Source organism: Protomyctophum bolini (assembly GCF_963924005.1).
Source record: "Protomyctophum bolini genome assembly, chromosome: 10".
NCBI classification, from domain to species: domain Eukaryota; kingdom Metazoa; phylum Chordata; class Actinopteri; order Myctophiformes; family Myctophidae; genus Protomyctophum; species Protomyctophum bolini.
In genome coordinates, this window is record NC_137871.1 from 25,511,822 (window position 1) to 25,526,814 (window position 14,993).

At 39.6% G+C, this 14,993-nt stretch overlaps 1 protein-coding gene across 1 annotated transcript; it reads left to right on the forward strand.

The window, feature by feature from the left end:
- The first annotated feature begins 1,983 nt into the window (after positions 1 to 1,983).
- pcgf1 (polycomb group ring finger 1) lies at positions 1,984 to 14,022 on the forward strand. The gene is given in 10 exon segments (XM_080773970.1): positions 1,984 to 2,080; positions 4,896 to 5,001; positions 6,387 to 6,539; positions 6,977 to 7,048; positions 7,809 to 7,914; positions 8,304 to 8,346; positions 10,733 to 10,828; positions 10,831 to 10,836; positions 12,663 to 12,743; positions 13,589 to 14,022. Coding segments are annotated over 10 exon segments (801 nt in total). The 5' UTR covers positions 1,984 to 1,993; the 3' UTR covers positions 13,640 to 14,022.
- The last annotated feature ends 971 nt before the right edge of the window (positions 14,023 to 14,993 follow it).

Genomic DNA, 14,993 nt, shown 5'->3' on the forward strand with positions numbered 1-14,993 from the left:
TGTGGAATCCATACCCCAAAACTCTCAGAGACATGCCCCCACCATCCAAAACCTTCAATATTACTTTCCCCAGATATTTATTTTTATTTACTTAGTGTTTTTCCTTTAATAAAGTTGTTTTTGCATTTATCATGTCCCCCTTGTAAAGCATTTTTGGGTACTCAGAAAAGCTCTATATAAATTATTAATTTTGAGATATTATTACTACAAAAACAATGTTTTATTGCTTAAACTTATGTATTCACTATTCATTGATTCACTAGTATACCAAAATCCATAAAAAAATGGCTCTCACAGTTCTTGGGTCAAATAATGATATGCGATTAAAATGCGATTAATCGAGATGAATTAACTACAAAGCCTCTGATTAATTAGATTTTTTTTAAATCGAGTCCCAGCTCTAATTAATACCTGTACGCTATAGACATTTTATTTAAAGACATTTAAAAAAAATTGACAAACTGGACTAAAACCTTTTACTAAAATGACTAAAACTGACTAAAACCCTTAGGAATTTCCGTCGACTAAAACTATCAAGGATAGAAATGACTAAGACTGACTAAGACTAATTAAGCATTTTTCCAAATGACTAAGACTGACTAAGACTAATTAAGCATTTTTCCAAAAGACTAAGACTGACTAAATCAAAAAAATGCCTGCCAAAAACAACACTGCCAAGGAGTCACCCGTATTTCTCCCTACCTCCACTAGTACTGCAGTAGTTACGGATTTACAGATCATGGAGTACAACTGAGTAATAAAAGTAGACCTACAACACAAACAGTGATGGACAGTAAGTAGCCTACTGTAGTCTGTATTTATTGCAAGTACAATTTTGAGGTAGACTTATTTGTACTTGCATTTCCAATTTACAATACTTTTAGACCTATACTACATCTCGGATCCAAATAGTACTTTTACTCCACTATATATATATATATATTTGAAAACTTTAGTTTCTACAAGTTACTCGGTATATTTTAATTAGGCCATTAAAGCTGGGGAGCCACTGCAGGACCAAAATTGGACAGGACCTGTGATGTCATGCCGTACTTTTTATTTGTGTTTTTTTTTTTTCATTTGGTCATTAAGGTCCACAGAATGAGAGGCCTGCTCTGCTGGAAACATCGCGAAAAAAAGATACTGTAGAGTAGACAACCAATATAAGGCAACATTTCCCAAATTTCATCATGCTTTAAGTAGCGTGTGTGTATCAGTGTATGTGACAATTGTGAGTTGTGGGTTGGGGTTTTCATGATTCCCCTAGTTTGACATGTCAAAATTGTCACATGCTATTTCAATTCTGCCTTATATGGCCTATGGTATACAGAAATGGCCATAACTTTTTTTTAGCAATGTTTTCGGCAGAGCAGACCTCTCATTCTCTGGACCTTAAAGACCAAGTGAATAGAGAAAACACAAATAAAAAGTATGGCATGACATCACATGTTAATCCTTAACCGTTGAGCTTTTGGGCTTGTGGCTCCCCGGCTATTAGGCTACAAAACATACATTAACCACATAGACAATAGACATAGCCGACATTTCAGCCATTTGTAAATAGCCGATCTACAAGCTCACAATGCATCGCAATACGACGCATTTGTGAGCTTGTGGATATGCCATTTTCAATTGGATACATTCGAAAACAACTTGAAATGGGACATTCTGCACAATGAGTATACTTGCTACTTTAAGTAGCCTATAGATGTTGATGCCGTTGCTTTGTAAATTGTACTGTCTTTTGTTTTACACTCAAATCAATGTTGAATTCCAGTCTTTTACTTTAAACAGAGTATTGATACTTTTACTTGAGTAAAAAAAAAAGTGAGTACTTTTTCCGCCACTGCAAGGCAAACACACAAACAATCAAACATTCATTGGCCGCAAGCCCTACTGTGTGAGTGAGTAAAACGAACGACTTGAGCGCACCGCTGAGTTGAGAACGTGCTATTTCCGGACACCCGGAAGTAAGCAGAATTCCCAAAGAAAGATGGCGGAACAAGGTCCAATGGCCATAGCGATGCGGCTACGAAACCAGCTGCAGTCCGTCTACAAGCTGGACCCGCTGAGGAACGAGGTGGGTGCCGATCCCCCGGGTCGTTTTGTTTTTGCCTTGTATGACCGGTCGAGGGAGGTCGATGTGACGCCGCGGAGGTCGTTTAATAAAAGCCAAAAGAAGCGAACGAACGGCACATGGTGCGTTCGTTGTGGATGTGAAGGAAGGCAGCGCGGACCGCGGAGCTCTCCTCTCCGCGGAGCCACTTCTCTCTCTCTCCGTGTCAGAAGAGTGAGAGAGACTGTTTCAGAGAGAAAATGTGTGTTTGAGACCGACTGCTTGTGTGAGTGAGAGCTCTCAGCTCAAGAGCAGTGCTGTGCAAAGTGAACTGTACTGTGCATCATTCATGATGAAGAACGCAGGCAGTAGTTGTTACACCCGCCGTGTTGTTGTTTTTCCTCCTCAAGACTGTCTTGTTTCCACCCACCATTCATTCATAATAACAACCGCCGGTGGCGGCACAGACTGTTATAATGCTGTGCTGCTGGCCATTATACTTTCCCCCCATATAAGTAACACTACACGGTACACGGACGACGAAAAACCTTCATAAAATAACCATGGCTGAAACCAAACGAGCTTAGAGAACTTGTACTGTAGTGGAAAAACCAACGCCAAGCGTTCAGCACGCCACGCGTCCTCCGCCGAACTGAGGCACTGTTTGTTTCTCACAGGGACGTGTTTTATCTGCTGTGTGTGTTGTTAAATTGTTTGCGCAATACGAGCGTTTCACTCAGTTTAAAATTAATGTCGACACACATTTCAGTCCTCCTTTCAGCGCAGAAGAGCGAACACTCCGGGGTGTTTTTGTCCCGCCTCCCCCCGAGTGTGTTATTACCGTATGTCACATCTCTTCTCTACAGCTCCATTCCTCCTCCATTCACTATCGTTTAATGGCTCGAAAACACCGACCACTTTTTTTCCAGCAACACATTCATCATTGAGAGAGAAAAGGAGTGGGGGTGGAGAATCACTTACTTTACTCGCTGTGCATTTGGTTGCGATGTGTGGGTTTAAAAGCTGGCGTGTTTACGACGTATAGTTACTTTCGACTCGAGCCATGTTTTAGTACTAGTTTTTCCTTGTCAAACATTTGCCACTCATGCCAGCTGTGCTCTTAGCAAGTAGCAACCTGTCGTCTCCTCCTCTGCTGACAGTTGTCGGTCAATCAGAGTGGGCGGGGTCTAGTTGTCAACTCCAGTCCACACACCTGGAGAACTCACTAGACATAACAGAAATGTATTGCAGTCTGAGTCTCACCTTTTTAACTAAAAGGATAACGCACACACACAAAAGTCCTTGGGACTTGTTTCCATTGTGGTCCTATGTATATTCCATTCACAAAATTAAATTACACCAATACAATAAACGAATATAAAACAGTAATGTCTGCTTATTATTATAAGCAACTTTGTGCTTGTTTTTTAAGTCACTTTCAAATATTGGTAGTTTGAGCTTTATTCTAGAGTCTAGACTAGTTGCTAATTTGAGCATGCTTCCTAATGTTGTAAGCCAGTGGTTCTTAGTGTGTGAGTGTGTGTGTGTGTGTGTGTGTGTGTGTGTGTGTGTGTGCGCGAGAGGTGAGTAGGTAGGTGTGTGTGCACTCTCATCAGCTCAAAATAACATTACACATCAAAATATTGTTCCTCTCTCATACACGTGCACACTAGTGATGCCTCATACACGTGCACAGACACTACTAGTGATGCCCAGATCCGTTTTACATTTTTCTCAGTCCAATCCTTAGTTGAGTGAGTAGTAACAAAAATGCTATTATAAATGCATGTCTATCGCAACAGATGTGTGTGTGAGAGACGAAATAAAAGCAAGAGTTTAGGACAACAACTGAGCGGATACAACTTTAGAATGCTCTTATTTGGAGAAACACTGCAGCCTCATTTATGTTGCTTGGTGAAGGAAAATGCTTAATTGCTGGAGCTTCTGTGACTATGGTCTGTTACAGACTATATAGTAAAGGTATGAAATGTAGCATAATGGTACAGTATTGCTGACATGGTTGCGTAGGCCAGTGATTCTGCAACGTTGCCATGGTATTAAAAAAAGCACACATGGAGGCTTTGTTTATTTGGGTCTGTGTTAACCCAATAAGACCTGAAGCGGTGAGGCCAATTCTACAAATACCTTCTAAAAACCTATGTTGCTATATCAGTGGTTCTCAAACCTTAACCCATTTAGACCTGAGATCAGATTCTAAAAATCTCTTCTAAATCCTGACAGTTTTCTTGAAAAACCCATGTTTCTATGTCAGTGGTGCGCCAACCTCTTATGCCCCTTGACGCTATTGACGTAATTAATCAAAAAATCCCTCATTACCCTTGACGTAAATTACGTAATTGTTTTATTCCCTATAAACGGGGGCTTAATGTATCAACCTTTGGCTAGTTTGGCTAACGGCCGATGTAATCTACCTAAAACCGTCCAAAATCCTCGCATGCACACTCTCGCACGCAAGTGTGCAGTTTTTATGTGCATAGCTGCGCAATATGTGATATTTGGGGCTTGATCATGTCCAGGACCTACAACATTTTATGTAGTTTGCTGCCGACCCCATCTCAAACATTTAGTTCCAGGCAGGGACCCCTACAAGCAAAAATCAAAAATAGCAGATCTATACCGTGGCGTGTACGTCATCAAATGTTCAGATCGTGAATTGAATATGAAGAACCCCAATGGAAACAAACAAGCCAGTGTGCATTCTTGGGTTATAAATCCTCTTGGCAGACCTTTTATTGAACTGTACTTTCCTCCTGTGCGTTTTTTAGTATTCAATCAATCAAACGGTAAAAGCCAACAAAAGTGTGTTTGTGTTTTGCAGGAGGAGGTGAAGTTGAAAATCAAGGACCTGAATGAGCACATTGTCTGCTACCTGTGTGCTGGCTACTTCATAGACGCAACAACCATTACAGAATGCTTGCACACATGTGAGTAACAAGAAGGGCCTTCGTGCTACATTATATTCTCACTGATTATTCTTTGGTTTTGTCTGTCAAGGCTGTTCCGTATGCAGTTGACAAACAAGCACAACAAAACAACAATGGTGGGAAAAGTACTCACATTTCTTACTTTCACGTAAATGTGTCAATACTGCAATGTAGAAATAATCTGTTACAAGTAAAAGTCTGGAATTGAAAATGTACTTGAGCAAAAGTACAAAAGTATTGGTATCAAAATGTACTTAAAAGTGCCAAAAGTAGAAAGTACTCTAGAATATCCCATTTCACAAGTTTTCAAATGTAGACCTAGAGTAAAAGTACAATATTCGAAGTAAAGTACAGCAAATTGGAAATACTGCACTCAAGTAAAAATACCTAAATTAGGCCCTCGCTAAACTCCACCCCAAAAGCTATTGTCCAATGCCAATCCAAATAGTCTAGCAACCATTGCTAAGGATGGCAAGCTTTCTATGGCTGTCAGTGTTATTTTGCATGGCTGTCTTGTTGAATACATACACAGCTTAACGTCGGGAAAGTTACACGACTGAGCCGCAGTGATGGTGATGGTAATACTAATCACTGTATTCTTACCGTGCATTGTATGAAAACCCCTGTCGGACAGCTGTAAGTTCATTGAGTTGGATACTGTCGCTCCCGCTAATATTTCTAAGTCAATAATAATATTGTCATGCACATTTGTCCAGTGCATAGCCTACTGCAGGCCTGGTTGACTAAATTTAGAAGACATTTTGAAGATCTTGCTAATGAAAACAGGGACGTGCAGAGAGTGTTAGAGAGGCAGGGGCTGAAATCCCCTAAGAGGGCACAAAAACAGCAGATCTACAAGTTCACAACGCGACACGTTGTGAACGCAAAATACTGTGTTCAAGTTCAGGAGACGTTGGAAAAAAAGCAATTCTCCTGAATGGTGCTTCCGGCATGGCATGGAAAGTATTTGCATTTCTTTCACTATAGTAAATGCTGCATTCGTGGTCTGGAAAGGGCAGTTGTTTTACAGACGGGTAAAAGGGCAGGGGCTGAAGCCCCCTTTGATGTCTGTGTGCACGTCCCTGACTGAAATGATTGATTTATATGGAGTAATCCCGTCATTTAACATCCTTCTCAATGGGTGAGAAGGAAAGTTTGCCATCTCTCCTCTCTTATCGTTGCTAACGTGCCTATTGGACAAGGACGGGTTAGGGAGGGACTTAGCGAAGGGTTAACTGTAATTGTACTTACCGGTAGTTACTTTACACCACTGCAAAACAACATTCTGGTGAATGGTGATTAGCTATTGTGTTTCATTTTACATCTGGGCCTATAGTTGATCTGAATACTGTAAGACTTTTTTTCTCTCTCTGCTTCTCTCATAGTTTGCAAAAGCTGTATTGTAAAATACCTGCAAACAAGCAAGTATTGTCCAATGTGTAACATCAAAATCCACGAAACGCAGCCTTTACTCAACCTGAAATTGGATCGAGTGATGCAAGACATCGTCTACAAACTGGTGCCTGGATTACAAGAAAGTAAGTCATGCCATTTTATTTTTCTTTATATAACCAGTAAAAACACATTGAGACTGCGTCTCTTTTACATTATTATTAGTAATAGGATCCTGGACATGGTTGGAATAACCAAAACAAATAACATCGTCTCTGCAAGCATGTCCGGCAAGGACAGGCTGCCGTGATTGGCCAGTTTTCGCTTTGACTGGCAGTTCTGCCTTGGTGCATTCATTGGCAAATGCCAGGATGAAACTCCCCATACATACTAATGAAGTCAAGCTATAATAATAATAGTAATCTGTGTCAATATTTAACAATATGGTGATGGTTTCAGTTGACTCAAACGTCAATTAACTGACCGGATCTGACGAGATGATTCCTGCGGTTGGCTTCTATGTAACATTGATAATTGATGGCCAATAACGTTTTATATTATCTGATTTCTATCTGTTGAATAGGTGAAGATAAAAGAATAAAAGAATTCTATCAGTCCAGAGGGCTGGAGCGAGTCATCCAACCCACTGGGGATGGTAAGACTGTCTACCAGTTTCACTACTTCACAAAATATCTTTTTTTAGATGTGAGTGAGACCCCATGAGCAATGATGACATTCCTGCAAAGTAGTTGGAGTATACTATATACAATACTGTACATCACTGTTTTCCCAACAGTGGGTCACGGACACATTTTTATGGTCACGAGTAAATGTCAAAACATAATAACATAATAATCTTAAAATAAATGCAATATTTTAAAAAATAATGTTTTTTCAAAAGAAGAATGAATAAATATTCTATAAGAACTGTTTAAGGAGTAGTGAAACTAGCCGATCTACAAGCTCACAACATGGCACAAGCTTGTACATCTGCTATTTTCATTAGTTGCAGGCAAACATGTAGCCTAATTCAGTGGGGTCCGGGGACCCCTAGGGGTACCTGAGGGAGTTCCAGGGGGTCCCCAGCTTTAAATTAAAATGCTTGAGAATCTCTGCTAGAGCCGTACAAATCTTCTCTTATGGGGGGGGGGGGGTTCCTGGCATATCTTTTCAAATGGGGGTCCGCGGGGATAATTAGTGTCTATTTGGGGGTCCTTGATGTGATCAATAGTATGTCGGAACTAAAGCCTGCACCCGTTTCCAGCATCCACATGTTGAATGTCACTAATAAGATTTAAATCCCTTTTCTTTTTTTTATATGTCTGTTTTCCTTGCCTAATCAGGGATGATGTGCTGAATTTGGGCTTGCACTTAGAAATTGTCTTCCTTTATATTTGTCTTTGTCATTTTCCTAGATGCCATGCCTGATGCCACAGGTTTACCATACACTAGCTTTGACCATTCAAAAGCCCACTTCTACAGATACGATGAGCAGGTGTCACTTTGTCTGGAAAGACAAAGGTAAGCTTTGATCTTCTCAGGAAGTATTTTATACACACACACACACACAGGCCTATTCTGGCCATTATCATAATTCCGAAATATACTGTGAAAATAGCTGATCTGCTAGCATGGCAGACAACAAAGTATACACAGGGTTCAAGTATTGTGTTATTGAAGTGGATATTTTTCTAGAAATAAATGACCCGTTTTAATATATGAACACAAGTATGCACAGGGATGGGCACACAATTAATGTTATTAGGCAGGTGGTCCGTGGACCCCCAAGTGGTCCGCGAAGCATGCCGTCGGACTCGGAGGTGTCTTTCTTTCTCTGTCTCTCTCACACACACACACACACACACCGTGTCCTGCCCAAACACTAATATACATACTTTCTTTTTGTGTAGTTCATCACATTCTGGAAAAGACAAGACAAAGCTTACTCTTCAGGTAAGGCTATACAACTTGATGGATTTAGTTGTAATACTATTATTCTGTAATGAAAGCTACATTTCAAAATCGCTGTACTGCACAAACATAATAATAATAATAATAAAACTTTATTTGTATAGCACCTTTCATGACATGAAATGCAGCTCAAAGTGCTTTACAGAGAAATGGAGGATAAAAGAAAAGCAAGGCAACAACATTAAAAACAAGCAGTAATGCAACCGGAAGCCAGTGCAGTGATGCCAAAACTGGAGTAATATGTTCTCTCATCTTAGTTCTATAGTTAAAACTCTGGCTGCTGCATTTTGGACAAGTTGTAGTCTGTCAGTTGTTTTCTTAGGCAGTCCTGAAAAAAGTGCATTGCAGTAGTCAAGCCGAGAAAAAACAAAGGCGTGGATTAGCGTTTTTGCATCGTCCAAGGACAAATAGGCTCTGATTCGTGCAATATTTTATATTTTAGGTGAAAAAAGGCAATCTTGGTAACATGATTAATGTGTGAATTGAAATTCAATTCAGAATCAATAATAACCCCCAGGTTCTTTACTTTACTGTTACTTTCTACAGTCAGGTTACCAAGTCTGCTTATTATTGATTCTTTCTGCTCACTAGAACCGATTATGAGAACTTCTGTCTTATCCTCGTTTAGCTTGAGAAAGTTCTCACTCATCCAACATTTGATGCTAGACAGACAGGTCAACATGCAATCATATTCCAGAACAAGTTGTGTCACAGTGTCAGAGCAACTGGGCTCACACAGGGTTGTTGGCAAGTAATAGTTTGCTCAGACTTTAACACGTTAAAACCAGGAAAGCATCCGTCATTTTAGATTTTTGTGTGGAGATCTCACAGGCATTATGCAATTATGCATACTAGGCTCATCTTATGTAACTTGGATAGCATTTTATGTAAACATAGCACTCTATAGTGTATACGCATATAGTTTCATTGTATAGATATTCCACGGTTCTTAGCTTACATAGGATTCATGGTGAATCAAAATCTTGAAAATGTGGCGCAAATGTTTGTGTGTGTGTGTGTGTATATATATATATATATATGTGTGTGTACCGGTATATATTATTTCAGAGCGAATGTTTTTCATTCTAATCTTTGCTTCTGAGGGGTTCCTGGAACAACATATTTTCAGATGGGGGTCGGTGGACAATTTCATATAATTTTTGGGGTCCATGACATGAAATGCTGAGCACCACTGATAAAGAAACATAGGTATTTCAGAAAACTGTCAGGATTTAGGAGACATTTTTTTAATTTCGACGTCTGGCCTAAATGGCAAGTCTCAACTTAAATAATATAAGTGTCAATAACTCAAATAGGAATGTTTCTAAAATGCTTACTTGCTTGGGGGAATGTTCATACTTTGCTGTAATGACCTATCTCAACCAGCAGAGGTCACTCTTCTGCTGTATTTGTCAAGAGAGGCCTTGGTGTTTGTGCACATTGTGACAGATTTATTTTTATATGAATTAACTTTAAAGAGAACGCGGAGACCTTGCTTTTGTTTGTTTGCTTTTAAAACGGGGCTATTAACTTACAGGGTTTGTGTCAATCCTTCACACATTCCTAGAGAAGCCATACATAACCTTGTACGAATGCAGGGGAGGGAATATAGCCTACTTGTATATCAGGTCTTTAAACCCCAGAGAATGACTTAAGCCAAGGCCTTTTGACCACAGCAAACATGTATTTATAGCTACATTCATGAGGCGGGGAGGTGTCTTGTTGAAGTCTGGTCAAATAAATATCACATATTTTGAATTGCATGGGTGCGAGCACAGCCTCTGGTTATCTTGCATATTGATATTGCGTGATAAGCAAATGCATGTGTGTGTCTGGAACCACATGTATCCCTTTCGTTTTTGGTCTCCCCCTCATAACAAAATAGCACGTGGTGGAGGACTGCTTTTTCTTCAAAGAAATTGAAGATGTACAAGCTTTTATTAACCCTGTTTTAACCCCCCCGCCCCCATCTGAAAATGTTGTTCCAGGGACCTCCCAGAAGCAAAGATTTGAGTTAAAATGTTCACTCTGTAATAATATATATTCAAAGATTTGAGGCACATTTTCACGATTTTTCTGCTATGAGCTTGTAGATCTGCTATTTTTCAATAGCTAAAGTATAACGTAATGCTTTAAAACACCAAAAGGTATAAATGTATAAATGCACCACGTCTGTGTACTCGAGAACCGTATGACGGTCACTCCCCCAGCTATTTCTTTTTTTTTTTACCAAGCCTGGAAAGTGGAACCGATATTTTGCAATATTTGCAAAGATACAAATATCATCGGCGCCCAGGCAAGTGAAAGACACAAGCCAACATTCAGAACATTGATCATTTGAGTGTTGTTTTTTTTTACCTCTCTGCAGCAGAAGTTTGTTCGCTGTTCTGTCCGCGCTGAGGTGAGGCACCTGAGGAAAGTCCTGTGTCATCGACTAAACGTGGAGAAGCACCAGGTCGGTTTCATTGCAAGGTGCAAAATGTTTTGCTGTGCTATGCTAGTGTGTGGAGACTATATAGCCACGTGCGTGTGTGTGTGTCGGCCATGTTTCAACCTTACAGATCTGCTACTTTGGTTAATTTTGTGTGACTAGTATGATCACCTTTGGGCATTCATTTACGAAAAACACAATAAGTTATATAGCAACAACTGAAATGAGACGGAGGTGTTCCCAGCAGGTAGAACAACTTATGCTGTAGGTGTAACGCAGGGCTGCCCTAAAGGTAGATTGTGATCTACCAGTAGATCACAAAGGCTGTGCAGGTAGATCACGTGACATGCCCCTTAAAGGGATAGTTCAGATTTTTTGAACTTAAGTTGTATGAAATACTTGCCATTAATATAGTGGTTGCAACTGTATTAATTGATTGCCAGAGTCCCGTGGTGGGAGTTCTGCTCTGGTTTTGGTGAAATATCAAGTAGTTCCGGTCATTTTGTGGGGGGCACTGGGGGCCACATCCGTAGCATTATGAAATAAAAAACCCCTACCTATTCCATTTCTCCCCCTCTTATTTCATTCCAAGTGCATTTGTTTTATAGTAATGTCAGCACCACTATTCTAAATGGTGGGTAGATCTTGTTGAGCTGGTCATTTTGAAAGTAGCTCTCAAGTCCAAAAAGAAGTGTGGCCACCCCTGGTGTAACGGGTCTGAATGGGTTAAGCTCCATTGTTTCTTTGGTGTATGTATGCCCTGCTGCCTGTCTGTGTGTTAACCAAACTCCAAGACGGCCTCTTGTAAAAACCAATATGGTAAGAAGTCATTTTCGGCTTGGTTGTTTGGCAGAATGTGTCTCTACGTCGTGGGTTGTTGGAGCACATGACCAACACTGTCTGGGTTGAGCCTACTTTTTACTCTGTGTTGCTCACCGAAAATAACGGACTTTTGGTGCGAGTATAAATGAGGCTTTAGGGTTTTTGATTCCCTTTGTAGCTCAGTGGTTCACTGACAGGTTTTTGGACGCTGTAGCCACCTGGGGCTTAATGTGTATGCCACACGATGAATAGTAGTGCAATCTAGAGTTATCCACCGTACACAATGATATATTAACCCATTTAGCACATTCTGGACGGGAACCCCTGTTGGTGTTTTAAGGATTATGTTATGCTTTATCTATTGGAAAAATAGCAGATCTACAAGCTCATAGCTACGAGCTTGTAGATCTGCTTTTTTATCGTGAAAATGTGGCGCAAATCTTTGAATATATATATTCTTTCGGAGCGAACGTTTTTAACTAAAATCTTTGCTTCTGGGGGGGGTCCCTGGAGCAACATATTCAGATGGGGATCCAATTACATATATTTTTGGGGGTCCTTGACATGAAAATGTTGGAGAACCACTGACATAGAAACATGGGTTTAGGGAGAGAAACCCATGGTGGATTAAAACTAAGAATGAATATCTTGACAATTCCGTCATCCAGTAGAACTAAAGGACAAGTAAATGTTATGTTTGGTTGCGATCAGGTGGCTTCAAAATAGCATATCCACAAGCGTAAAATCATGCCATAACGACGCCATCAAGGCCCGCCAAAACTACATTTTAGTAGCCTACTAAATCTGTTTGTTTTTTTTGGTCTAAAACTTAGACCAAAGCTACAACATTTCAGATGACTTAAAACTAAATGGAATTTTATTCAAAAGACGTGACTAAAACTAAATCAAAATGTGCTGTCATAATTAACACTGCATGAGACAAAGAGCGGTAGCTGTGGTGTTGTCCCTTCAGGTTGCCTATATGCATTTTCATCTGTCCATGTGGTCGGTCTCTCTCTCTCTCTCTCGCTCTCTCTCTCTGCAGGTCCAGATGTTCTTCAATAACGAGTCCCTCCCCGATCACATGACCATGAAGCGGCTGTGGCTTTCTCACTGGTTTGGCAAGGTACTCTACGACACACACAGCCACTCTCAACTGGCGCCAGCGAATTTCATACATTCCTTTACACTTGAACGCCCCCCCCCCCCCCCCTCCTCCTTTCTTCTTTCCCTTTGTCTATGGTGCTTTCTTTTTGTACTGCCGTGCCGTTAGGAAAATCTTTTTTTTCTTTTTTTTTTTAATGTTGGAAGTGTTAAAAAAAAGGAGGAAAAAGCTCCACAGTGGCTCTAAGCTCACTATGACCTGAGGCCGATTCTTACAAATGTCTTCTGAAAAGATTTATGTTGTCTGTAGTGCTCAAACTTTTTTATGTCATCATGTATTTGGCTGCTGACCCCATGTCAAAATATTATGTTCCTGGGACCCAGAAGCAAAGATTTGACTTTTAAAAAATTGCTTTAAAATATATATCTTTTTTCACAATGATTTTCAAAAATGGCAGATCTACGAGCTTGTATATCTGCTATTTTTGCATTGCCAAAGTTTAAAATAATGCTTTTTCAGCTCAAATCTAAAATGACAATGCTTTCCCGGTCTTAATGGGTTAAAGGCAGATCCATTGTTCTCGGATGTTGTTCTCACAAGTTATTTGAAGATTAGAGCATCCGCTATGGCTATGTGACAGAAATGTAGACACTAAATGGGGATTTTAGAATAACTTAATTCTAACTTAATATAACATGTATGCATAACATCATTAGAAGATGCTGTATATTAATTATTTCACTGAAGACCATCATTGACATGCAAGGCAATTTAGTAATACAGTAATCAAAGCTAAAAGTATTAAAATGGCCAGTATAGTTTTCTTTGCTCAAACATTGAGTTGTCTTATTCCTCTCTCCGTGCAGGCTCAACCTTTGGTCCTTCACTATACCATCAAGGACAAGAGGAGCAGATAGGACACTACCATCAAGGACAAGAGGAGCAGATAGGACACAGCCTCAGGTCCTTCACTATACCATCAAGGACAAGAGGAGCAGATAGGACACAGCCTCAGGTCCTTCACTATACCATCAAGGACAAGAGGAGCAGATAGGACACAGCCTCAGGTCCTTCACTATACCATCAAGGACAAGAGGAGCAGATAGGACACAGCCTCAGGTCCTTCACTATACCATCAAGGACAAGAGGAGTAGATGGGACACGGCCTCAGTTGGCTGGCAGCTGTTGTACATATTTTGTATAATATACATTCTATTTTAATAAGTGTTTTGTGTACATATACTTATTTTCCTTGTTTCTTTTGTATTTTTTGAGAATAAATTTGATTGGCAAAAATGAACTGTGCAATGTGGTTTCTTCAACAACATACCAGAGATAGATTCAGCAACGGCAACAAAAAATTAGTAGGTTCGGTTGAAGAATGAATATAAATCAAATTTGAAATGTAGTGAGGAAAATTAAATGAAAGATGACAAATAATTGTGCACATTATCCTGTTGATTTGAATGAGCAATTAACAGCACCACACCATGAAAGATAAGTAGTGTTAAGTCATTTAAATAAGACAACCTTGCTTATGCTCAGCACGTCTGTCAAACAAGAACTTGTGATTACAAATTCACACCACGAACATGAAACGAGCCAAATTAGTATAAAATATTGCATTCATCTACACCAGTGATACTCAACCTCAGGCCCGCGGGCCACATCAGGCCCGCGGGACCATTATGACTGGCCCACCAATGAAAATCTAAAAAAAAGAAGAAAAGAAATCTGGAAAATGAAATAAAAATAAATAAATCTGAATGAAGTTATCTTTAATTACATTATTATAAGTAATACTATTAGAGTTGTACTATTACTCGAACGAAAATAAAAGCTTGGGGGGGGAGATGCAATGCAAATGAAAGACATATACTGTGTATCCCTATTCCCTGACATAATTTTATAGCTAAACGGACAGAATTCTATTTTATTTGAATGATGAAACCCAGCTGCCATTAATAGTTGGAAATGGAAATTGTAATTGCGGAAATGGTGGAAATGGAAATTGCGGAAATTGTGGAAATGGAAATTGAGGAAATTGCGGAAATGGAAATTGCGGAAATTGAAATTGCGGAAATGGTAATTGCGGAAATTGCTCTTCACTTATAGCTATCTATTTTCAGGTAGATTGTTTTATTTTACTCAGTCAGCCATATCACTACTCATTTTTTTTTCATGAAAAAGGTCATAGCTGGGTAATCTATTTTCAGGCAAATTGTGTTTATTGTATTTTATTTTACTCAGCCATAACAATTTATTTTCTGT